General features: G+C 38.5%; 1 protein-coding gene across 1 annotated transcript; it reads left to right on the top strand.

Annotated features, from left to right (window-relative positions):
- Positions 1 to 743: 743 nt before the first annotated feature.
- Positions 744 to 26,541, top strand: LOC122278989 (probable LRR receptor-like serine/threonine-protein kinase At1g07650). The gene is made up of 24 exons (XM_043089225.1): positions 744 to 881; positions 14,668 to 14,830; positions 15,460 to 15,531; positions 15,640 to 15,708; positions 15,881 to 15,952; positions 16,045 to 16,116; positions 16,209 to 16,280; positions 16,389 to 16,460; positions 16,554 to 16,625; positions 16,753 to 16,824; positions 16,914 to 16,988; positions 17,776 to 17,844; positions 18,466 to 18,531; positions 18,656 to 18,721; positions 18,830 to 18,862; positions 19,010 to 19,050; positions 19,510 to 19,886; positions 19,967 to 20,162; positions 20,324 to 20,452; positions 23,560 to 23,678; positions 23,822 to 24,032; positions 24,182 to 24,419; positions 25,571 to 25,721; positions 25,888 to 26,541. Exons 1-24 carry the CDS (start codon positions 764 to 766, stop codon positions 26,290 to 26,292), a joined length of 3,030 nt encoding a protein of 1,009 aa, XP_042945159.1. The 5' UTR covers positions 744 to 763; the 3' UTR covers positions 26,293 to 26,541.
- The last annotated feature ends 1,183 nt before the right edge of the window (positions 26,542 to 27,724 follow it).

The raw sequence follows: 27,724 nt of genomic DNA, 5'->3' as shown, positions 1-27,724 counted from the left end.
TCTCCTTGTCACACTCATGATTTCGATTGCCACATGGATGATAAATACTGTACCACCGGAATCCCTGCCAGTTCAGACCCCACTTGGATGTTTATGGATTGAAAAATTGTACTTATAAATAAGAGGAATTGAAAGAAAAGAGATAAAAAGTTTGAAGAAAGAAAAAAGAGTCAGGAATGAATAGCTTGGTTTGGTAGTAGAGAATTTTGATACAAGAATTTTAAGTTTTAAAATAAATATTTTAATCTTATTATTATTTTAAAATTTAAAAAAATTAAGAAAAAATTAAAATATTTATTATATTTTATATATAAATTTTTTAAAAAAATTATAATAATAAGATAAAAATTTTAAAATTGAGATAAAAATTCTTATTTGCTAAACCGAACTAAGTGGCATGGACCATGTAAAAGCTGGCAGTTGGTCGAAGAAAAGAAAAGTACGAATTTTCTAGGAAACAACCAAAAGCGTTTAAAATCATTGCGTAAAAGACGGAGTGGAAAAAGACAAGTACGGTGTGAAAAAAGAGTCAAGACAGAATGTGGCCATTGGCCATGTGAAAGTTGGCAGTTGGATGGAATTAGAGCATGTATATATGTGTCTATATCTTGAAATTTAATACTATTTTTAGGATAGAGGGGCCTACCTCATAAATAAAACAAATCCCAGAAGACATATATATTCAATCAGTCTAAGATGATACGTTTGGAGGCAGACCTGAATATAGAACTCGAGGCGCAACAAGAAGTGGGTAGAGTGAAAAATGGTTATACAAGCTCACAGAGTTCCGAAGATCATCTTCATTCTTAAAACGCTCATATTGCTTCTTTGGATGGGAGTAATCAATGTCAAGGCACAAAGGCGTTTTCCTGATGATGAAGGTACGTAACATTTCATGCCTGGATTATAGCTGATTATTTTGTTTTGAAAATGATCGATTTTCTGAGCTGTTTGATAAAGTTATTATTAACAACTTACTTTAGGGATTTTTTATATGGGAGATGATCATCAGAAGGGTCACCCGGCCACTGTATTTTGAGACATTTTTATCGGCAGCTTTCCATTGATGATCAGTAGGCTAACTCTTGAAGTTTTTCGACCTATATATCTCATTATCAGTGGCAGAACTACTGTGTTGTGCTAAAATCCCTAAAACTCAAGTTTTTAAGATCTTTTTATGAGATAGATTTTATAACAATTAATTCCCCCGAGCCGCCCAACAACAAATGAAAAAAAAACAACAGAGAATAATTTAATAAGCTTAGTTAGATTTTCTAGTTCCTCCATGTTCTTAAATCAATATATATATATATATATATATAAAATATATTGTGACGACCCCAAAATCCCCACGCACGGACACGGGGAAATCGAGACGTCCGGATGATGACAACACGGGTCACCACCCTATCGACGAGTGCCAAGTGTGTGAAAAAGCAACAAATATGTAGAGAGAAACACGCAGCGGATAACGAAAGTCATTAAATTAAGTACCAGAAATTTTTTCTTAACATAATACAAGCTGTTAAAAAGAAATACATAAATAAAATATTACAAGATACAACGTAGATTTCAAAGCCACTACAAAGCACAACTCCCACATCAGAAACCCGGCGGACCCTCATCCTCAGGCTCAGCCTCCTCCTCGTACTCGAAACCTGCACCAAAATCTACAGTACCAAAAATGGTACCGCAGGTAAGTAAAATCCAAACACCACCAGATAAAAGCATATAAAACTCACACAGCATGCACGACATGAAGCAATACACATGACCCATAAAACCATAATTTCCACGCACGCCAAAAGAAAACATGGGCCCATATCCAACTCACACCAAACATTCCAATTAAGCATGCACCATGATCTCCCCTAGGGACCATCCACACACATGGCTCTGTACCACACCGCAGGTAACGTCTACGCATGTGGCACCTACACGAGTGATGCCCAGACTCACGTCATGCGCGAACCATCTGGGCCATCCTCTAGTCCCCGCCACTCGAAGGACCACGGAGTCGACACGACAGCGTTACCGTATCGTGCGATCCGGTCATCGCTCCACGACAACCCAGGGGATGTCACTCAGTATTATCCACTCCCGAGTGACCAGAGGAGCTCCACCGAGATAATAACCCATCCCGGCTTGGGCTCGTGAGACATGCATCCGATAACCATACAAACAAACCGATTATGCATACGCCATGATCTCCCCTAGGGATCATCCGCACACATGGCTCTGTACCACACCGCAGGTAACGTCTACACATGTGACACCTACACGAGTGATGCCCAGACTCACGTCATGCGCGAACCATCTGGGCCATCCTCTAGTCCCCGCCACTCGAAGGACCACGGAGTTGACACGACAGCGTTACCGTATCGTGCGATCCGGTCATCGCTCCGCGACAACCCAAGGGATGTCACTCAGTATTATCCACTCCCGAGTGACCAGAGGAGCTCCACCACGATAATAACTCATCCCGGCTTGGGCTCGTGAGACACACGCACCCGACAACCACATACGCCAATAAAACATAACACAAATAAAATAGAAATGCATGTATACACAAAAAAATATGCAACTCACGCCACGTGGCTCAAATAAATCAAGCAATCACAAACAACCAATCCAAGCAACTTCGTCCTCAATCCATCCGACCCCCGAACTCCTCGGACTCAGTCCGGAATCAACCAACCAACAACAAATAAATACTGAATGAGCAATATATATTTAAATCTGAAAGTAGGGTTTGGAAAAATACTTACAGCGCTATACGGTAATTTTAGAAAACACCCGGCGTTGCAAACGGCGGAAAAACAGCAACGTCACAGTGAAAATTCACTGTGGCCGTGGGTTGTGAAAAACCCACTTTTGAACGGGGACAAACTAGGACACGAAATTGATAAGGAATGGTCAAGGGATGATTGTGAAGCTATTGGAAGTGATGAACGGCCGTGGGTGGCGGCAGAAACGCCGGAAATGGCCGGAAAACCCAAATCGGAAACCAAGCTCGTAGGAGCTGTTCCGGTGGTCGTTGGAGGCCGGAAATGGGTGGGTTAGGACGGCAAGGGACCGGTGATGAAGTGGTGAAGAAATGGTGGCCGGAGGTGGAGCGACGGCGGCGGATCGAGCTGAAAACCGTGCGGCCTTTGGAGGGCTTTTCTGGCCAAACGGCCGGCTGGATGGGGGTGGGCTTCGGTGGGGTGGTGCGCCGGAGGTAGGGGAAGGTTTTGATGGGGGTGGTGTCGCCCACGGTGGCCGGACGGCGATAGGTCGACGGTGAGAAGGTTTCGGCCGTGGGTGAGGAGAGAGAAGAGAGAGAGATCGGGGGGGTCGACGCGGGAGGAAAGGAAAAAAAGAAGAAAAAAGAAAAAGAAAAAGAAAAAAAGAAAGAAGAAGAAAAAGAAAAGAGAAGAAGGAAAAAAAAAAAGAAAAAAGGGAAAAAGATGTAAAAAGAAATGAGGTCCAATCCTCACTCCGGGAAAACAAAACAACCCGCCGAAAAGATATTAAAAACCACAAAACAACAAAAGGAAATAAAACACAACATCAATTAAATTAAAAACTAATTTTAAAACGTAAATAAATTAAAATAATAAACTACTATATTAATTAAAATAAAAACAACAATTTCAGCGAAAATACACTCAAAAGCGGGTCATCACATCCTCCCCTCCTTAAAAACAAATTTCGTCCTCGAAATTTGCAAGATCAACCACCAACTTAAAACAAGCCACATAAAAACACATACACCAACTGTGACCAAGATTAAGATATATACCTTCACTTTTCAAACAAGTATGGGTACTGCTCCCTCATGTCCTCTACTCGCTCCCAAGAGAAGTCTTGTGCTAACAGATCTCCCCAAGCCACCTTAACCAAAGGTATCGTCTTGGACCTCAACTGTTGCTCCTTCCAATCCATGATCTGCGACGGAACAACTTCATAAGTGAGATCCGGTTGCAACTGAATACCCGCTGGGTCGACGAAGCGTGGCTCTTGCTGTCCAAAGCTCTTCTTCAGGGATGATACGTGGAAGACATCATGAACATCCCCAAAATAATCTGGCAAAGCAACTCTATAGGCGACGGACCCTACCTTCTCCAGAATCTGAAAAGGGCCGAAATACCTCGGATCTAGCTTCCTCTTCTTACCAAAACGCTTAACACCTCTCATGGGAGAGACCTTAAGGTAAACCCAATCACCAACTTCAAAAAACAACTCTCTCCTCCTGGTATCAGCGTAACTTTTCTGGCGACTCTGAGCTGCCGCCATTTTATCTCTGATGATCCGGACTTGGCTCTGCATCTCTTGAATTATTTCGGGTCCAATTATCCTACTCTCCCCAACTTCATCCCAACACAAGGGCGACCTGCACTTTCTCCCATAAAGAGCTTCATAGGGAGCCATCTGAATGGTCGCATGGAAGCTGTTATTGTATGCAAACTCGATGAGCGGCAAATGGTTCTCCCAACTCCCTTGGAATTCCATGACACATGCTCGCAACATGTCTTCCAGGGTCTGAATGGTGCGCTCTGACTGGCCGTCTGTCTGTGGGTGGTAAGCAGTACTAAACTTCAACTTAGTACCCAAAGCTGCCTGCAAACTCTTCCAGAACTGCGACGTGAACCTCGGGTCTCGATCCGACACTATACTCCTTGGTATGCCGTGTAGTTGCACTATCTCTTCGACATACAAACGGGTCAACTTACCCAAAGAGTCGGTGTTATTAACAGGCAGAAAATGAGCACTCTTCGTTAACCGGTCCACAATCACCCAAACAGAATTTTTCCCACTAGGCGTTCTCGGCAAACCCACTACAAAGTCCATCGTGATGTCATCCCATTTCCACTCAGGAATAGGGAGGGGTTGGAGCATACCTGCAGGTCTCTGATGTTCGGCCTTCACTTGACGACATGTGTGGTATTTCTCAACATATAAGGCAATGTCCTTCTTCATTCCATCCCACCAGTAATTTTTCTTCAAGTCCCGATACATCTTTGTACTGCCGGGATGAACTGAATAAGGGGCCGCATGAGCTTCCGCCATGATCCACTCTTTGAATTCTGAGTCTTTAGGGACCACTCTGCGATCTCGGAACCGAAGTATCCCATCATTATCCATGCTATAATGCAACGGCCCTCGAGATTTTCTGACTCTTTTTCTGATGTTCAGCAGCTTCGGATCCTTCCTTTGGAGAGTCTTCAATTCTTCAAAATCAGTTACCCGAATATCAAGAACTGAAGATATAATCTCCACTTGCTGCGAACTCTCCATAAGGAGCCTTCTCGTCCCACAAAGTAGCGAATCCAATTCCGACGGCTCGGCTTCATCTTCTAAGTGTGACTTCCGGCTCAAAGCATCAGCAACTATGTTAGCCTTCCCCAGATGGTACTTGATCTCACACTGATAGTCACTGATTAGCTCCAGCCATCGTCTCTGCCTCATATTCAGATTTTTCTAGGAAAACAAATGCTTCAAGCTCTTGTGATCAGTAAATACCTCGCAAGCTTTCCCATACAAGAAATGCCGCCAGATCTTGAGTGCAAAAACAATCGCAGCCAACTCTAAGTCGTGCGTCGGATAATTATTTTCATGGTCCTTTAGCTGACGAGATGCATAGGCAACAACCCGTCCTTCCTGCATAAGGACACAACCCAAACCAAACTTAGACGCATCACTGAAGACTACGAATGGCTTATGCGGTTCTGGGAGCGCTAACACTGGTGCCGTCGTCAACCTGTTCTTTAATTCCTGGAAGCTTCTCTCACATTTATCTGACCAAACAAATTCTGTATTCTTCCAAGTCAAAGCTGTGAGAGGTCCGGATAGGCGAGAAAAACCCTCTACAAATCTTCGGTAGTATCCGGCGAGCCCCAAGAAACTCCGGATTTCGCGCACTGTAGTCGAGCGCTGCCATGACAAAATGGCTTCTACCTTACTAGGATCAACAGCCACTCCGTCTCGGGAAATTACATGCCCAAGAAATTTAACTTCTTCCAACCAGAATTCACACTTGCTGAGCTTGGCGTACAACTGGTGTTCTCTCAATTTCCCAAGCACCAGACGAAGATGATACACGTGCTCTTCAACATCTCGGGAATAAATTAGAATATCATCGATAAATACTACCACAAAGGAATCCAGATAAGGTCGAAACACCCGATTCATTAAATCCATGAAAGCAGCAGGGGCATTAGCTAACCCAAACGGTATCACCTTAAATTCATAATGCCCATACCTCGACCTGAAAGCAGTTTTAGGCACATCCTTGTCTCTGATCCTCAGTTGGTAGTATCCCGACCTCAAATCAATTTTAGAGAACACAGCCGCTCCTTGAAGCTGATCAAATAAATCATCTATCCGCGGGAGAGGATATTTATTTTTGATGGTCACCTTATTCAATTCCCGATAATCAATGCACATGCGGAGGGTTCCATCTTTCTTTTTAACAAATAAAACTGGTGCACCCCACGGCGACGTACTAGGCTGAATAAATCCCTTCTCTACCAATTCTTGCAACTGAGTCTTCAACTCCTTTAATTCAGTCGGTGCCATGCGGTAAGGAGCTTTATGCACAGGAGCCGCTCCAGGTTCCAAGTCTATAACAAATTCCATCTCTCGCACAGGGGGTAGTCCGGGCAAGTCATCCACAAACACATCGGGAAATTCTTCCACAACTGGAATGGCTGCCAAAGACTTCTTCTCGGACGGCGTGGACACCATCTGAACCAAGAATGCATCCGCTCCCCATGCAATCTCTCTTTTTGCTTGAATCGCCGATATGATCATCGGCTTTTCTTTTAATTTACTCCCCGCAAATTCCAGACAATCACCATCTGGAAGCTGAAAGCTAATTATCCGACTTCTGCAATTAATACTCGCAGAATATCGGTATAGCCAATCCATCCCGAGGATGATATCAAAACCCAACAGCTTGAACACCACCAAATCAGCATCCAAAAATCTTCCCTCAAAATTTAACGGGCATCCCAAAGCAACCTTGGAACACCACACCATCTCACCATCGGGTAGGGCCACTACCATAGACTTCGGCAACGGTTCCGTGACCAAATTACACACCCGAGCAAACGTGGAAGATACAAAAGACTGCGACGCACTGGAATCAAACAAAGTACAAGCATAAAACTCATACAAACGGACTCTTCCTGAACCAAACACATCAACCCATGAAATCCAAAAAGCAAGGAAGAAACCAAATACACCAAAAATTAAATCCAACTTAAAATTAAATTAAACCATACCTGTAATTACCCCAGCATCATGGGTCGCTGGTGCCTCATCATCCACCTCTCCGGGTGTGACAGCATAAACCCGGGCTTGCACTGCTTGTCTTGGATTTATTCTCCCACCGTGTCTACCTCCACGGCTTCCTTGAACTGGTCTTGGAAACTCCCGGGAAATGTGACCCTGCTGGCCACAATTAAAACATCGAGTCCCAGTAGGAAGGCACTCACCCACATGGGCTCTATTGCAAACCCCACAAACTGGCACTCGCCCTCCCATACGAACACCTGAGGACGCTTGCGGTCGAGTTCCAGTCCGCTGAACAAATTTTTGAGGCGAACCCGAGCTACTTCCTTCACCAGAAAAACTCCGCCTCTTATATCCTGGAGGGGAGCCCATGCTCAGATTATTCTCTCGCTCTATAAGGGTGGCCACATCCACTAACTCCTGAAAAGTGGATATCCGATGGCTGACCACCATACGGCGTATATCCGGGCGTAGTCCCTCCTGGAAACACTCAGCTCGCAACTCCTCTGTGGCAATAAGGTGGGGAGCAAATCGCCCAAGTTCTATGAATCTCCGGGCGTACTGTTCCACTGTCGCTCCCCCTTGGACCAGATTGGAGAACTCTCTTGCCTTTTGCTTCCTTACCGATGCGGGAAAGAATCGGTCATTAAACTCCTTCTTGAAACGCTGCCAGGTCACAGCACGAAAGATCCCAATTCAGATTCCAGCATCACCCTCTTGGTATCCCACCAATCAAAAGCGGTGCCTTGCAACAGATAGCTGGCGTAGAGTACCTGTTGTGCCTCGGTGCAACCACACACCTCGAAAGTTCTTTCCAGGTTTTTGATCCATTTTCCAGCTTGAAGTGGATCTTCTTCTCCAGTAAAGTGTGGAGTCCTATGCGCCAGGAAGCGCTCATAGGTGCATCCGGCTTGCACCATGCTACTGGACCCTCCTGGATACATCCAAGGCCCTCCCTGATATGGCCAAGGACCTCCTGGTTGTGGCCAAAACTCTCCTTGTTGTGGACAAGGCCCTTCTGGTTGTGGACAAGGCCCTCCTTGTTGTGGCCAGGGACCCCCTTGTTGTGGCCACAGCCCTGACTGTTGAGACCTCGCATTCTGTTGCATAAACTCCATCATCTGCCGTATTGCTTCAGCTATGGAGTCATCCCTTGATGTATTGTCCCGTGGCTCCTGAGTAGATTTCCTTGGTCTCACCATTTTTCCTGCCACAACACAACTCTTGACCCCCTTTTAAGAAAACAAATAAAACCATCATAAAACCAAAAACCAAAACCATCATCACACAACAAGAAACAAAAGAAACCAGCATGTAAAAACAAAACCAAATAAACAAAAACAAGCAAACAAATAAAACAAATAAACAAATAAAACAAATCAAATATCAACTTTACTTTACATAATTTTAAAACACAACCTTTAAAAACATTATGGTACCCCCTACGGGACATGTGGTTTTACCCAGAGTCAAACCGCTCTGATACCACCTGTGACGCCCCTAAAATCCCCACGCACGGACACGGGGAAATCGAGACGTCCGGATGATGACAACACGGGTCACCACCCTATCGACGAGTGCCAAGTGTGTGAAAAAGCAACAAATATGCAGAGAGAAACACGCAGCGGATAACGAAAGTCATTAAACTAAGTACCAGAAATTTTTTCTTAACATAATACAAGCTGTTAAAAAGAAATACATAAATAAAATATTACAAGAAACAACGTAGATTTCAAAGCCACTACAAAGCACAACTCCCACATCAGAAACCCGGCGGAGCCTCACCCTCAGGCTCAGCCTCCTCCTCGTACTCGAAACCTGCACCAAAATCTACAGTACCAAAAATGGTACCGCAGGTAAGTAAAATCCAAACACCACCAGATAAAAGCATATAAAACTCACACAGCATGCACGACATGAAGCAATACACATGACCCATAAAACCATAATTTCCACGCACGCCAAAAGAAAACATGGGCCCATGTCCAACTCACACCAAACATTCCAATTAAGCATGTACCATGATCTCCCCTAGGGACCATCCACACACATGGCTCTGTACCACACCGCAGGTAACGTCTACGCATGTGGCACCTACACGAGTGATGCCCAGACTCACGTCATGCGCGAACCATCTGGGCCATCCTCTAGTCCCCGCCACTCGAAGGACCACGGAGTCGACACGACAGCGTTACCGTATCGTGTGATCCGGTCATCGCTCCGCGACAACCCAGGGGATGTCACTCAGTATTATCCACTCCCGAGTGACCAGAGGAGCTCCACCGAGATAATAACCCATCCCGGCTTGGGCTCGTGAGACATGCATCCGATAACCATACAAACAAACCGATTATGCATACGCCATGATCTCCCCTAGGGATCATCCGCACACATGACTCTGTACCACACCGCAGGTAACGTCTACGCATGTGGCACCTACACGAGTGATGCCCAGACTCACGTCATGCGCGAACCATCTGGGCCATCCTCTAGTCCCCGCCACTCGAAGGACCACGGAGTCGACACGACAGCGTTACCGTATCGTGCAATCCGGTCATCGCTCCGCGACAACCCAGGGGATGTCACTCAGTATTATCCACTCCCGAGTGACCAGAGGAGCTCCACCGAGATAATAACCCATCCCGGCTTGGGCTCGTGAGACACACGCACCCGACAACCACATACGTCAATAAAACATAACACAAATAAAATAGAAATGCATGTATACACAAAAAAATATGCAACTCACGCCACGTGGCTCAAATAAATCAAGCAATCACAAACAACCAATCCAAGCAACTTCGTCCTCAATCCATCCGACCCCCGAACTCCTCGGACTCAGTCCGGAATCAACCAACCAACAACAAATAAATACTGAATGAGCAATATATATTTAAATCTGAAAGTAGGGTTTGGAAAAATACTTACAGCGCTATACGGTAATTTTAGAAAACACCCGGCGTTGCAAACGGCGGAAAAACAGCAACGTCACAGTGAAAATTCACTGTGGCCGTGGGTTGTGAAAAACCCACTTTTGAATGGGGACAAACTAGGACATGAAATTGATAGGGAATGGTCAAGGGATGATTGTGAAGCTATTGGAAGTGATGAACGGCCGTGGGTGGCGGCAGAAACGCCGGAAATGGCCGGAAAACCCAAATCGGAAACCAAGCTCGTAGGAGCTGTTCCGGTGGTCGTTAGAGGCCGGAAATGGGTGGGTTAGGACGGCAAGGGACCGGTGATGAAGTGGTGAAGAAATGGTGGCCGGAGGTGGAGCGACGGCGGCGGATCGAGCTGAAAACCGTGCGGCCTTTGGAGGGCTTTTCTGGCCAAACGGCCGGCTGGATGGGGGTGGGCTTCGGTGGGGTGGTGCGCCGGAGGTAGGGGAAGGTTTTGATGGGGGTGGTGTCGCCCACGGTAGCCGGACGGCGATGGGTCGACGGTGAGAAGGTTTCGGCCGTGGGTGAGGAGAGAGAAGAGAGAGAGATCGGGGGGGTCGACGCGGGAGGAAAGGAAAAAAAGAAGAAAAAAGAAAAAGAAAAAGAAAAAGAAAAAAAGAAAGAAGAAGAAAAAGAAAAGAGAAGAAGGAAAAAAAAAAAAGAAAAAGGGAAAAAAAAGGAAAAAGATGTAAAAAGAAATGAGGTCCAATCCTCACTCCGGGAAAACAAAACAACCCGCCGAAAAGATATTAAAAACCACAAAACAACAAAAGGAAATAAAACACAACATCAATTAAATTAAAAACCAATTTTAAAACGTAAATAAATTAAAATAATAAACTACTATATTAATTAAAATAAAAACAACCATTTCAGCGAAAATACACTCAAAAGCGGGTCATCACATATATATATTAAGAAAAATATTACTCACATGATTTGTCATTTTTATTTTTTTATTTAAATATACATATTTACATATATATTGATTTGTCATTTTTATTTTTTTATTTAAATATACATATTTACATATCAATATATATGTGATTAAATAAAATAATAAAACTGATAATTCACATATTGATATATAGCATAAGAAATGACAAATAGATATTTTCATATATTAAGGAAGAAAAGAAAAGGAAAAGGCGTTCACTTGGAAAAATTACTAATTTCCCATTATTTGATTGAAACTCTAATAATTATATGGAAAAATAAGAAACCGACGGGAAGCAAGGACCACTCGATTTCCCGAAATTACCTGTTAGTTTATGACATATGATTTATGACAGAGCATTATTGACATATGATTTATGAAAGAGCATTATTATATATAAGTCTACATGTTACATATCACATTTGTTTTTAAATTATATTTTAAGTTTATTTTTTTTAAATTAATTAAATTTTTTTATTTATTATCTATATATCAAATATTTGATAAAAAAAAAATTAAAAAAATTAACAATATATCAAATATTTGATAAAAAAAATTAAAAAAATATGATATTTGGTATGTAAATTTATGTTTTGAATTTAATTAATTTAAGAATAAAAGATTAAAAAAAAAAATACATGTGTTGCTAACCAACGTGGAGCAATGCTCCTCCCCGATGCTTCTCTCTCCCCCAAATCACCCTCCCCTTCTCTCTGCCCCCGATGCTTCTCTCTTCTCCCTCCTCTCCCCCATCTTCGTCATTTATCTACTTAATTAACTATAATGAAGTTAAACCCAAATTTCTTCTTCTGGGAAGATGGATATCATCAAAAATCCATTGGACAACAACAAAACCTGTTGAACGGAGAAGAAATTGGAGAGGATGAGGGAAAGGGAGACGGGCAACTAATTCCGTAAGACGCAGCAAAACTGCAAGGAAAGAGAGGATCCTCCATAGACTCCTCCCCTGGAGCTTATGATGGGCAGAAAAAGCTTGCATAGCTGGGGCTCTGCAAAGATCCCGGAGAGGATTCCGCCCAGCAACCCAGCCACGGCATGGGTGTGGATAACGCCGAGCGTGTCGTCAATATTCTGGAGAAGTTTCGACCTCTTGTGTACGATCATCATCGTGAACCATGGAATCCTCAAACATCCGTAAAGCAGATCACCCCCAAGAACCAAAATTAATTCAATTTTCGAGCACCCAATGGCCCAAAACACAAAACCCACAAACATTCTAGATTCTCTGGGCGAAGAGATTATCAGAATCATACCACCATTCTCAATCTGCATGTTCCTGGTGGTCATTTTGGTCTCTGTCCTTAATTCAACTTCTTGATCTTCCACTTCAGCATCGGTCAACTCCATAGCCACCATTGCGTATGCTGAAACCAGTTCGGACTCTTCCTGGGATAAATTCGTAGGTGCCCTTTTGAACTCCCTTGTGTTTGTGGCTGTTGTCCATCTTATCACATTTATTTTGGTGCTCCTTTTCTACCTTAAATGCACTAAGTTCTTGAAACTCTACATTGGTTTTTCTGCTTTTGTTGTTTTGGGATTCATGGGTGGTGAAATTTATCATGCCTGACAAAATTCCCATGATTATTGCTGCCCATCCTTGAACAAGGCCTGAAATGGACGATGCATGTTAATCCAAAACTATTGCAAGCTCAAAAAAAAGAAAAAAAAAAAAAAAAAAGCAAAAAACAAAAAACTCTGACAAAAACTCAACTGGCCTCTTCTTCCTCACAAACCAGTGTTTCAGGAAAAAAACACGAGACAAAATCCATTTCAAGTGTGGGCTGCCGGTAGTGAACGGTAGCTGATCGGTAGGAAAACTTATGATTTATACACTATTTTTCACAAAATTTCATATAATTATATTCTAAATGAGGATTCTTTTTAATTATAAAATATCTTATAAAAATAATATCATTTTATAAAAATATCATCTCTTAGAACATTATTGTAATATATATTATGAAAATGCATGTGTTGTCCATATCGTTATTCTTAATATATTTAATTTTCAACAATCAGGATGTTCTCCGGATCCGAAATTGTGCTGAGAAATGAATCTTATAATTTTAATACTTATAATTTATAGTTTAAGTAATAAATTATTAAAAATTTATTTATTATTTAGTAATTATATTTTTAAAATATTTAAAAAAATATTATATTTATTTAAAAATAAAGTAAAAATTAATTTTTAAAGTAAAAATGAAAATTTAAAAATATAAAAATTATATGGATGTTTTTGCCAATAATTATTTTTTAAAATTTGAATTATATTTTAAATTATCTAAAAAGTACGTATGAAAAAAAAGACATTAAAATGTATTGAAAATTTTCTTCAAAAATATTTTTTAATTTATTTAATAATTTAATATATAACATACTAACATCCTAATTTTTCATTAAAATATTTTTAAGACCATTCACATAATTTTTAAACTTTAATGCAACTTCAAACACTTCCTTCGTACTTTTTGTCGGTGGATGTGAAAGTGGTCGAATCCGTTGACTTGAAAGTAGAAACGTGTTCCGAAAGAAACATCTTAACATGTTTGGACAATTGAGTATGATTTTGTGAATAGTATTTCTCATAAAATAATTTTTGCAAAAATGTTTTATTATTTTAAAAAAATAAAATTAAAATCTTATAAAATTAAAAAATTATTTCAATATAACTTTTTAATATTATTTTTATTTGAAAGTTTAAAAATTTATATTGATGTTTATGTGTAGTTTTGAAATTTGTACAAATTGTATTGATTTTAATGTTTGGATATTGGTTTAGGTATGGTTTGGTAATAAGATGAGAATTTTGAATTTTAAGATGAAATATTTTAATATTATTATTGTTTTGTGATTTGAAAAAATTAAGAAAAAGTTGAATTATTTATTATATTTTATATGGGGATTTGGGAAAGTTGTAATGATGAGATGAGAATTTTGAATTTGAGATGAAAATTTTGAAGGGCCAAACCATACTATGACAATGCTGAAAATTAAAAATTAAAAATTATTTTGTGTTTAAGTGATGTTGGAGCCCTAAAAGGATCTCTCGATGAACATTTCTTGTCTCTTATAATCTCTATCGTCGTGGTCGCAGTGCACCGTAGATCAAATCTTCAACTTTTTTATTTAATAATTATCTAATCATTTAATTTTTTCAAACTTCAATATAAAACACAAAAAACAATTAAACTTTTCAAATCTTAAAATAAAAATAATATTATAACAATATTTTAACTTTATAATATTTTTATTTAACTTTTTCTCTCGCATTTCACAAAACCTAATAACACATCTTAACTCAAACAATTTCATTATTAGTTATAAACCATTTCAATACTATTCACATATTTATCGTCTCATTCGATATTTCCTCAAAAGTGGCCTTAGAACACAAAATTTCTAAGTTATAAGTTACAAAATTTATCAGTTCTGGATACAATAATAAGTGCCTGTGTCATTCTTCCATAATGAATTTGGTGCGTTTTGCAGTTGAAGCCCTTAAACAAATAGCCGCAGAGCTGGGGAAGAAGGACTGGAGGACTTTCCATGAAGATTCATATTGCACCAATGACACAAAAATTGGTCCAACTTACCGCTATTATTTAAAATGCAATTGTGCATACCCTGATGGTGTATGTCACGTGGTTGGACTGTACGAACCCTATCTTTAATTCCCTTCATGTATCTTGTTGGTGAAATTTTTTGGATAAATTAATTTTTCTTAATACAAATTTAGTAAAATTGCATGTACTTTACTTACAACGTCTCTAACTAATAGTCTTTTGGACTCAGAAAATTGCTGATGTTCTTCGAAACAAATTAATGGATTATGATGTCGCAGGTCCATTACATCTATTTGAGATCTGTGCCTTCTGAATTTTTTCTAAGCTAAATGACTTTCAAAGTCGGATATAGAACCTGCACCACGGATCTGACATCTCCAAGAGTTTCTTAATTTGAGAACAGTTCCTCAATTTATCATTGATATTTCCGTTGTGGCACCTGGTATTCAATTTGTTATCTATGATATCCTCAAGGTTTTTCCTTTTCGATCCCATAATATCCTGAGTACTCAGCACAGATGATATGCCCCAAGGTGTTTTTAAAAGTGTTCTAGTTTCATAATTATGGTCGATGAAGATTGCGTTGAATTATATATTCTAGGATGATTCTTATATATAATTCTAGCTAGGACAATATTATATATCTATAACAACATGATAAAATTATGAGTAGACAGATTACATTAATTCTTTGCCTTTAACCATCCTTGTCATACAGATTTCTTACCGGGCAGGATCTTTCTGGTGTGCTTCCAACATCCCTGGTAAAACTGCCTTACATCACGATGATGTAAGTAAAGTAACCAACTAATTAATAATTAGTAGTACTTGCTACTATCTGAAAGAATAAAAATATTTATAGTTCAAATCTAATTGCATGCTTTCCTCTTGGTTTCAGTGATTTGTCTCGAAACTATCTTACTGGTACAATTCCATCCGAATGGACTTCTCTAAAGTTGGAACTTCTGTACGTGCATGAGTAGCTCGTTGGAGAAATAATTATCTAGGACTATAAGTATTTTATTGGGGTTTCAATATAACACATTAGATTACATTAATCACTCATAACTTTTTAATTAATATCTAGCCACTAAATTAATGCTCATTCTTGTTGAATTAAAATAATTGGTTGGCTACAGGTCCACTTCTGTAAACAAGTTATCGGGAAGAATTCCAAGCTACCTGGGAAAAATTACCACTCTTAGACATTTGTATGCTCTTTTATTTGGAATAACAGCACAATAGATTGATTTTTGTTTTCCTGGGTTTTCAATTTGACGAAGACTATTATATGCATTTTCAGGAGCATAGAGAACAATCAGTTTTCTGGAACTGTTCCCCCTGAGCTTGGGAAGTTGGTGAACTTGGAGAAACTGTCAGTATTTTCACCTATCCTCTTGTTCGATGATTATGTATTCAAATAAAACTAACTTGAACTGGTCTGAACTTCCCATTTGGTGGCTGCAGTATTCTCAATGCAAACTTCCTCACTGGAGAGTTGCCAGTCAATCTCACTTGTCTCATAAACTTAACTGAACTGTGAGTGGTTGTAAGCCATTTGTATTCTGATACTAATTTTACATGTTTTCTTGGGAAAGCACATGTTTGGATGTTACCCAATCTTGTTTCTGCCTTGACCAAATGCAGTAGGATTAGCAGTAACAACTTCAATGGAAGAATACCTGATTTTTTCAGTAGTTGGAAAAAGCTTCAGAAATTGTATGTAAATTCTTTTTCTAAATATATCATTTAAATGTCTTCTAGTAGAATATTCTAATGAAATCTAACAAAAGAGAATTATGCTCTTGATAGAGAGATCCAAGCTAGCGGTCTCGCGGGGCCCATTCCTCCAAGCATTTCTGTCTTGAGTAATTTAACTGAGCTGTAAGTTCTATTGTCTAAGGGTTCTTTAGTTGTAAATTCTATATGATTTCTTCCTTTTGTACTCAAATTAATAAGATTTATTGCTTAAGACAATAACAGTCGTGGATGATATTGCAATTTTGTGCAGAAGAATTAGTGACTTAATTGGTGAGGGTTCTAGATTTCCGAATTTGACTAACATGACATGCATGAATAGATTGTAAGTCATCTTCTACCACAAAATTTTAAGAACTGCAGTAATACAAAGTTATAGCATTTTTGCTTAGATGATGTTCTTCAACGTTGCAGGATGTTAAGGAGCTGCAATCTCTCAGGACAAATTCCGGGATACATATCAAAAACAATGCCCCATCTCCAAACTTTGTAGGTGTTCTGTCTTTTTGTTTTTCTAATTTCTATTTCTAATGAATGAAAAACCAAACATTATACCACTCTCTGCAATAGCCATAAAAACAAGCCAGCAACATGCAATGATCAATGTCATAAAAGACTTTAGTTCCACCAATTAGTTTTGGGTTGACAGAACTCACGGTTCAATCATTATAATGTCATAGATTAGTTTTGGGGTGTGTCTACAACTGCTGTCTGTAATTGTGTGATGCGAGGTTGAGTTCTATCAAATTCTGAATTTCATAGATTAGGTATAATGGGGTCATGTACTTCTGAAAATAGCACAAGGACAGTAGACGAATTCAAGGCTTTACTTTGTATTAATTCCAGGAACTTCTCGATCTCTTTTCCTTCCCTCATTAATTAGCTGTGCTTGAAGTTATATTCTCTCCCTACCTGGATAGTGTCTTAATTTCTTTTTCTGGATCATTAATATTTATCCTTTTTTTAATTGTCTGTTCCTTTTAGAAAGCAGTTATTTAGGGTTGTATTTGTTTTTTGCTAGGCTCCTATCTGCAGTTGTCAATTTCTATGAAAAACATGTATTTTTTGTTAAGCTGTCGTCTCAGCAATAAATTATAATGTTTTCATTGGAAAGAAATGTCCATTAGCTTACTTATAGAGCATGTTCTGATCGAGCGAAAAACATTTTCCTGTATATATAATTTGTCTTAGTGATTCTATCTTTGAACCACATTAATCTCTACTCAATTTTACTGTTCTTTTGTACAATGACAACTTTATCATTTTATACCTGCAGAGATCTGAGCTTCAATAGATTGGAAGGAAATGCTCCAGAGTTTGATGATAGAGCAAAGTTGCAGCGCCTGTATGTGTTGATTCAAAACCCTAAATCTAGCTATATTTCGGAGAAGTTTTAATAAATAATACACAAGCTAAGTACTAGGTCGAATTAAACATATAAAGGGACAAAGATAGGTGACATGATTTGGTTTTTTTGTTCCATGCTTTGTCAGAAAAGATGCAAGCTGAGATTTCACTATAACCAAACAGAATATCCTTATCTATCTATAACTATCTGTTCTCGGATGCAGTTGAAAGAAATATAAAATCATGTATATTAATTCATGGGAGCATGGGGCATAGAGGCCTTTAATTACTGTAGCTTTGATTCTGTAGAAACCGTACGTACGTAGGAATATACATATTACAGAATTATTTTGGTGGTTGTATATTTTTTTCCCCACCCTGTTTGTGTATCCCATTTTGTGTTTATTTTCAACAAAAAGTATTTTCCCTTTGAATTTTTTTCCGTTGGTAATGATTTATATAAATCTTGATAATTTTTGTTGGTCCAAGCCTGAATTGATCATAATGAAAATTTCAAAGGTAAATTGAGTTATTGGTAACTGTCCTGAAAATTTAACATTTGATTGGTTGTCTTTAATTAACCAGATCTTTACGTAAGATTATCTTGCTATTTGAACAGGTTTCTGACAAGCAACTTACTCAACGGGACAGTTCCGGACTGGATCAAACGAAGAGATCCTCATGAGTACTTAAATTCATCTTAAATTCTACTTCAGATTTCTGTAACTTTATTAATTTTTTTTCCTTTCTTTCTTAATTTTTGAATGTATGAAGAGTTATTAATGGAAACTATGTACATCCATTTGCAGTGATCTAGATCTTTCTTACAATAACTTCTTAGAGAGTTCTATGCCACCAACTTGTCGAGATACGCTGTGAGAAACACTTCGCCATTTCAGCCTACTTGATCGGTATTATATATTCTGTACTTATCTTTAAAGATTTCTAGGTTTTCTAAGCTGACTAGTTTCTTGTTTCATCAGAAATTTATTTGAAAGCTTCTCTGGACAGGACTCGTAAGTGTCTAAACTTGTGAACTTAATTACAATAATAATCATCTTGATTTCCTTTTACTTTGATTTTGCCAACTTTTTCCCGTTTCCATTATACTTTTTCATGAGCTCATGCGTGCTCATTTCTTGTACTGTTTAACCCAAATATAGATCAGTTGGCGAGTGCCCGAAGAACCAACCTTGTCCAAAAGGTAACTATACCTTACAATCAGATTTTGATCACACTGATACTTTAATAATCCAATTGCCAAGCTTTCCTCTTTAGAGTAATGCCCGGTATAAAGGTATGCAAGCCTAGTAGTGGATATAAGCACCTTTATAAAAAGTTAGCGAGTCCCACAAAAAAGAGTAGAATCTAATTCTACTTTTTATTATAAGACCTATACAAGATTTGCATGAACTTGCACAAATCATTTTTTTATTTCCGGTCTGTGCTGTGCAAGTTTGGTGCAAATCATTTTGAAGTGAGACCACAAAATAAGTGGGATTGGGCTTTACTTCTTTACTTTTTCTCATAGGTCCCACTTTTTATAAAAGGGTTTGCATGCAGCTTGTACATCCTCTAAGAACTTGTATCTAACAGTAAATCAATGATCTGTGGTTCTATATATCCGAAATTACTAAACTAAAAGGATATTGTTTATGTGTAGACTGGAATTCAGTGCATATAAATTGCGGTGGAAAGGAAGTCAGTATTGGAAACATTAAGTACGAAGCAGATCAGGACGATGCAGGTGCGGCAAAATTTTATTGCGCAGGAGAGAATTGGGGATTCAGTTCCACTGGAAATTTCTGGGATGTTAACATCAGCTCGATTGTATACATAGCAAATAATGCTTCAATACTCAGAATGAACAACCCTGAATTGTACACAACTGCACGCCTCTCTCCTCTTTCTCTCACGTATTATGCGCGTTGCTTGGCAAATGGAAGATATACTGTAACGCTACACTTTGCAGAGATAATAATAAGAGGAGACAGATCTTTTAGCAGTCTTGGAAGACGGATATTTGATGTTTATATCCAGGTAAGAAATTTAAATCAATACACACACACATACATATATATAGATAACCCAGATCTATCGAGTTGAATTAATTGTTACAGGGAAAATTGGCGTTGAAGGATTTTGATATCGAAGATACTGCACGAGGGGTTGACAAACCTTTAGTTCAGAAAGTTAAAGCAGTTGTGAGTAACAAAGTCTTACATATCCGCTTTCATTGGGCTGGCAAAGGGACAACAAATGCTCCAACAAGAGGAACATATGGTCCTCTCATATCGGCTATCTCTATAGAAAATGGTAATAATTTCTGAGGGTATATATAATATATATGACAATCATAATTTTACTGCCCAACTAGGTCCACGTACACTTCTAAATAGATTGATGACAAAACTAAAGAATAAATAAATTCACATTTGATAGAGTACTGGAGCTGGCCCAGTTGTTCAATTCTGCAGATAATCCCCCTGATAATGGCAAAACCACAATATTCATTGTGACTGGAGCTTTAGTACCGGCGCTATTACTCATTTTTGGCATTCTTTGGTGGAAAGGCTGCATAGGAAACAGGATATCAAGGGAAAAAGGTAATCCATATGTGCTTGTTTTAATTTATAGTACACAGATAGGTTTCTTATTATTATTATTTGTCTTCTTCAACTATTGCAAATTAATTTGCATGAATTGAGTTGAGATGTACTTGTACAGCAATTTTGCAAGGGCTAATGCATTCTTGCAATTCCTAGGTTTTGTTATCGAACATTTTTTGCCCAGTTGAAAATTACTCATCTGTTTGTAGTACCCAACTTGCAAAGCAGCTATATAAATAAATATAACGAATAATACTTCTCATGAATTAGAGTAGGCTAGATCCATTTATGATAGTAAATCTAAATGAAGATATTTTCAGATAGGAGGGACGGACAGCTAAGTGACTGTAGAGGTAGAGTATGTTACGACCTAAGAAAAGTGCTATCCACCTATGTGGTTATACCCTATAAAGATTATTCGAAGTTATAATTAGAATTCTTTCCAATGTAATAAAGCCTAGTACCTGCACTGCACCTCTATCACATAACACCCACCATCACTATGGCTGGGCACCAGGGGCCCGTTCCCTGGCCCACTTGGTCCAACCCACCCACCCTTACGGTAACGAACAAAAAATCCTCCCGTCAAGCCGGGCGGGTAGGCAGATACAATCATCATATTCATCAAAACGGGCAGGTGCTGGGTTGGTTAAAATTCTGTCCATGAAACACCCGTCCACCCACCCATATCATAACCATAATTCCCTACATATACAAACATTTCTTCTAAACCCTAATCTAATGCCCCCACATTTGCTACTCTCCTTTTCTCTTCTTTCTTTCTCTCTTCGTCTTCATTTTCTTTCAACCAACTGGCACAGCTTTCTTTCTTTTGTTCTTGGCTCTTCTTCTTTCTTTTCTTTCTTCTCTCTTCTTATTTTCTTCTTATTTTTTCTTTTACATAAACCGAATATGCTTCTTTCTTCTAAGTCTTCTCCCCCTTTCTTCTTCTCATTTCCTATATCTCGGTCTCTATTTAACAAAGCTCTAATCTTCCTTCTTTTGTCAGTTCAGCATGTAAAGGGGTTGATCTATATTTTTTGAAGTTGATCTATGCGTTCTATTGGTTTATATAGATTATCCATTTTTTTACTAGATTTGATTAGAACTGAGCTAATCTCAAGAAGAAGAACAAATAAAGGTCTTTGTTTCAAGCAAACAGAGACCTTGAGTTTCTGGGTATTGATTTTCTTGTTTGCGATTTGGAGACTTTTGGAACTTTTGTGGTTTTGATATTGATTTTGGGCCAATATGTGGACGGGATGGTGAAAAATCAGTCTGCTTGATCAATGAGGACAGATGAAGTGTATAAATCATGGGTACGGATGGTGGGGGGCTAAATGGCCTCTTGCCTAACCGGGGATAGGGGTGAAAATCGACCTATCAGTGCGGTTTTTCGTCCAAAACCGAAACCGCACCGATGGGTGAAAATGATATAAATCTCGACTGAAACCAGTCGAAGAATGGGAGGAAACTGTCGTCCTCAATCTCGGTGTAACTCCGGTCAGTTCGTCGGCGTCTTCGGTTGCTGTATGCGCCGTGAGAGAGAGCGAGAGAGGGCGATGAAGCCGCTTTGACTGAGATTTTTGAGAGAGAGAGAGATATGACGCCTCGAGGTGAGATTAGAGAGAGAGAGAGAGAGAGAGAGAGAGAGAGAGGGAGCTGGCGACAGAGGTGGCCTTGCGTGGCTATGTGTGCCTTGAGAGAGAGAGAAAGAGAGAGAGAGAGTGAGAGAGAGAGGAGGGCAGCGGCGGCTAAATGTTTGAAAGTAAATAACAGAAACGGGGAAGAAGAGGAAGAGAACATGCGCTGTGTTAACCCTAGGGTTAAAACGGCGCCGTTCCTTTTATTATTTTTTTCAAATATTAAGTCCTAAAACGAGGCCTTTTCACTTCAGTTTAAGTGAAACAGTGTCGTTTCATATATGTATAATTTAAAAAAAAAAACATTTAAACCATCAGTCGGTTCAGCGGTCCGGCCCAGGTTCAAACCGGGACCGAACCGCTAGACATCGGTTTTGAATAAAATCCACCGTGCGCCGACTGGTTCTACTCAGGTTTTGGCCGGTTCCGATCTCCAGCGGCAAGTCTGAGTTAGTTCCGGTCAGTTTTTCGGTATTTTGTACGGCCCTAACCGGGGACGGGGTGTCACAAAGGCAGCTACCAGCTCAGATAGGACGAGAAACAGCCCTACTCATCACAATCATCCCACTGCAGTGCCGCACCACCACATGCCATTATTACTAGGTTGGTTTAGATAAAAATTTTAATGACTAAATGACAGCACTCGTCGTATCTACGCTTATACTCCAAAAGCATTAATCAAGATTATAATTGAAATTTCTTGGATTCATTGTAAAGCTTAGTTCCACTTAATAAGAACTAACCTAAAACCTGGCACTCATGCACCTGATCTCTATGACAGCTCATACCCCTCTAATGTGGGAATCGAGACTTAACCAGTCCGGGACATTACAAATTAAATATGTACAAAGAAAGTAATAGAGTGAGAGGGAAGAAATTGCAAATTTCAAATTTGAAATGATCTCAAATTCACAAGAGAATTACTTTTTGTGATACCATTCTTTTATATATGTAAAATGATCAAGCTTTAAAGGTAACAAGAACCAAAAGGCACATGAGGAAATGCAATGATCAGATTATCTCTTTCACATAGTTTAGATCATCCCTTAACATTCTATGCCTAAATTTCATGGTATAACTCGGGGAGAGAGATTTATACTCAAGATAGACCCTGCAACCTTTAAGCTAACCTAGGAAATTAACCCATGCACTTGGGCATTAATGAATGTTGAGCTCACACATCGTTTCTATACCTATTCGAATTTGGGCTGAGAATTCAAAGAATCTCAATTCCTTTTACGTCTTGGATTTTGAATTTGTGCATACTTGTGATTGTTGAGCAGATGTAATAAATATAGTGAAACAACAAGGTCATGACTTTGCATTACATGTGTTTGGTGTCATTCTCTCTTATGTCATCTAACTAATCAAGAGACAAAATATATAGAAATGAAATATCATTCCACTCATTTATAAGATACAATATTATCACTAGCCTCACCTTTTTCATTTCTTTCGCAGACTTGAGAGGATTAGATTTGCAAACAGGTTTTTTCACTTATAGGCAAATCAAAGCTGCCACTAACAACTTTGATGCTTCAAACATGATTGGGGAAGGTGGTTTTGGATCTGTATACAAGGTATTCGAAAACGTAATTCTTCATGCATTTAGGTTTTTGATAAAAATTCTCTTATCTGTCCATGATACAGAACTAAAGACATCTCTTAGTACATTATCACATACATACCTAAATATGCATATTTTTTTTCTTTTGAAATGTAGGGTATACTATTAGATGGTACCATAATTGCAGTTAAGAAACTGTTTTCAAAATCAAGTCAAGCAAATCGTGAGTTTGTGAATGAAATAGGCATGATATCTACTTTACAGCACCGGAATGTTGTTAGACTGTATGGAGGTTGTGCTGAAGGAAATCAACTCTTCTTGGTATATGAATACATGAAAAACAATAGCCTGGCTCGTCCTTTGTTTGGTATGCTTAATGTTTTTATATAGTATTTTATGTCGAATAAGGATAGGAACCTAAAAATGCGGATGGTTTTATATTAAGAACCAAGTTGACATGAACTCCACCATTCAACTTTTTACCAATAAATAAATAAATAAATAAATAAAATGCAGGTCTAGAGCAATTCCAATTAAAATTGGACTGGCCTACACGGCAAAAAATATGCATTGGCATTGCACGAGGCTTGGCTTTCTTGCATGAGGGATCAACACTGAAAATTGTTCACAGAGACATTAAAACTACAAATGTGCTATTGGATTCGAAGCTTAACCCAAAGATTTCTGACTTTGGTTTGGCAAAGCTTGATGAAGAGGAAAAAACCCATATCAGCACCCGAGTTGCTGGAACCATGTATGCTCTATCTTTTCTTCTATTCTTCAATTTGGAGCATATTTTTGTTCTATTTTGCTTTTCTATTTTTCCTCCCAAGGGATTAACTAGGAGTTAATCAGGAATAGATGTTAATCTCCAAGCATTTAAAGGTTCTGCATATTAGAAATGTTCCTATTATATATGGAAGTGCTATAGAAACTCTAGGACTTTATATTTGGTAAGTTTAATGTATTAGTTATCTATATTTGCAACACAAGTTTGCTTGCAGAGAAATTGATAGCTATAGGAATTTTCAATCGGTATTCATGATTAATTGCGAGTAGTCTTGACATAGAACATATTCAAATTAACAATCTTCTAAGTTTCTTTTATGCTTGAAGAGTACTACAGAGAGAGAAGAGAGAGAGAGAGAGAGAGAGGGAGAGAAAAGCGGGGGGGGGGGGATACACCATCTGATTTTCTATGTTGTGGTTGTTACCATTTAAAAATATTCCAATAATCTTCTCTAGTGAAACTAATGGTGACAAGAAATTCTAGAGATTTAACAACGTGATACCCCATATTAAATGATAAGTGATAATGATAAGTGGTGTATGAGATTCACATTATTTGAGAAGAAGAAATTATTGCTCTTTATAATGTTTTAATGGAATTCTAATTATATTATTGACTAGTCCTTTTGGAGTATAGGCCATATGACTTAGGCCCTCCGTTAGTACGTTATAGTATCAGAACTTTTCCTAACCAGAAATGTAGGAATTGAGTCATGCCACCAACAACAGAAAACCTTGACGAAGACGTTGAGAATGTAAGGGGGAGAGATTGTAATACCCCATATTGAATGATAAGTGATAGTGTAGTTGGTGTTTGGGATCCCACGTTGCTTGAGAATGAAAATTTTTTGCTCTTTATAATAGTTCCAATGAAGCTCCAATAGTTATCAGCATTTGATCAACAACAAAGTTTTGTATCTTTCATATAAAGAATATTTCACTCTATTGTCATTGCCTTATTGTTGGCATAATTTTGTGCTAAATAGAAAAGAAAAAATATGATCATTTCGTAACTACATTTATGTAGGTGTTGGGTTTTATTCAATATGGTAGTTTAGATCTAATTCATATATACTTTGAAATATTAATCATAATAATGCAATCTTTGTCACGCAGAGGATACATGGCACCAGAATATGCATTATGGGGTTTTTTAACATATAAAGCAGATGTCTACAGTTTTGGAGTTGTCGCATTGGAAATTGTTGCAGGGAAGAGCAACACGAAATTTCGACCAAATGAAAGTTATGTATGTCTTCTTGATTGGGTAAGATTGATCAGTACTTATTCCATGCACCAAAACTGGTCATCTTGATGATGATCTATTGGTTGAATACAAACTAAACAAGATTGAAACAATATGTTGTGTATAATTGGCCACTTCATAATTATTGTCTATTGATTTGCTAAGATTTCATGTGTGCATATTTCAGGCTCTTGTTCTACAACAAAAGGGTAATCTAGTGGAACTGGTGGATCCAAAGTTAGGCTCTGAGTTCAAAATGGAGGAAGCAATTAGAATGATCAAAGTAGCTTTACTATGTACGAATCCATCTCCAGCTCTTAGACCCACAATGTCTGCAGTAGTAAGCATGCTCGAAGGCCAAACAACTATTGATGACGTTATTATAGATCCAAGCTTATATGGAGACAAATTCAAATTTAATGCTTTAAGAGAGCAGCTCGGTCAAGGCCACCAAGAATCGATGCGTTCAATTGGAGATGAGAGTCCTATTCGATCATCAAATGCAACTAATGCTAGGGGATCCGGGTATGACGATGCTGAGTTGGCAGACTCTTCATTGATAGCATTGGACTACCTCCAGAAAAGAGATTAGTGCAAATATGGTAGGAAAATGTGAAGATACCACAGATTGAGGAAATATTGGGCATGCGTTGGTTTTTTGGCCGTAACTTTAATTACGACTATCAGAATCTCGCATATGACCCCAATATGGAATGATCCTTTCGGCGTGCACATTGTGGTTACCAGCTACACTTGGTGGTTCCCATTTCGACCATTAATAAGTCATTTTACCCTTTGGATATTCGATTTAAGTTATTTTTTCCTTCACTTTTGGAGATGATTCCTACTCTAGTTTGGGCCAAATCTTTTACAAGATACTTATTTTATTATGTATTTTACTTTTATGCATTAATTGGGAATTATCCTTTTCGAGCAAAATTCTCAAAATTTGAAATGTCCTTAGCTATATTTAAGCCTAGCTTGTGGGCTTCAGATGCAAAATTTGACATTTATGAATAAACCCTATGTGATACTCCGTATTTACGTGTATTTTTATTAAATGATTATTTAAATTCTTATAATCAATGGTTTGATTGTTTTAAATTAAATGTGTTTTTCGTGGTATTGTTTTATGATCTTTAAGTTGTGAGATTAAAATAATATGCTTTCTTGATATTAATAATTATTTCGCATTTAAATTACTCTTTAACTCAAATTATTTTATTGTTGAATTTTAAATATTTTATTTTATTAATATTGAGTTGTAGCGTTTTTATTTAACTTTTATTTATTTTTATTGTGTTTTTTCCTTTGTTAGACCCTTTTATTTTGGATTGGGTTTGTTTTTAATGGGTTTTTCCCTATTTTGGGTCCAACCCAATTGGTTTTAGGCCTAGCCCATGGGCTTTTCAGCCCAGCCCGTTGTTGCATTTCACCTTCCCCTTTCTTCTTCTAAGTGGCATAATCTAGGCTAGTGCCCTTAGGGCTTTAATTCTTCTTCTTACCCCTGCTGTGCCGACAGCTTCTTCTTCATCTCCATTTCAATTTTCATTTCTTTTCCTTTGCAATTTCTTGTTGATGCTGCTGCTTCTCCCTGCTTCTTCTCCTTTTCTTTCATTTCATTTCTTTTGTTTTTTCTCTTCTTTTGTTTTAGTTTCTTCTTGTTTCCTTCTCCTACGCCGCTGCTCTTCTTCTTCCTCTTCACTTTGTTTTCTTTTTCTTTTGCAATTCGTGGTGGCCGTGCAGCTCCATTCTTCTTCGTTTGGTGTAGTCTGGTTCCTTCTTTCTTTCTCCCCTGCTGCGCCGATCAGCTCCTTCCTCTTCTTCTTCTATTCAGTTTCTTTTATTTTTTCTTTTGCAGATTTTTGTTGCTGCAGCTCCTCCATTATTTTTCGTCTGGTATTTGCTTACATTTTAATCTCTTTCTTTGCTTTCTATATTTTTCGGCAAAACCGAGCCTTTCTTCTCCTCTCTTTCATTTATTTTCTTTCTTTGTTTTTCTCATCTGTTGCAAGTAAAATCCA

This window comes from Carya illinoinensis, chromosome 10 (genome assembly GCF_018687715.1).
Source record: "Carya illinoinensis cultivar Pawnee chromosome 10, C.illinoinensisPawnee_v1, whole genome shotgun sequence".
Lineage (NCBI taxonomy): Eukaryota > Viridiplantae > Streptophyta > Magnoliopsida > Fagales > Juglandaceae > Carya > Carya illinoinensis.
Note: the sequence above shows the minus strand (reverse complement) of the source record. Positions and strands in the feature narration are given on the sequence as shown.

Coding starts and splice junctions, on each gene's coding strand:
- LOC122278989 (XM_043089225.1), top strand. CDS start 764: ATGGTTATACAAGCTCACAGAGTTCCGAAGATCATCTTCATTCTTAAA. Junction 15,709..15,880: donor TCTCTAAAGTTGGAACTTCT/GTACGTGCATGA, acceptor GGTTGGCTACAG/GTCCACTTCTGTAAACAAGT. Junction 24,033..24,181: donor CCTGGCTCGTCCTTTGTTTG/GTATGCTTAATG, acceptor AATAAAATGCAG/GTCTAGAGCAATTCCAATTA.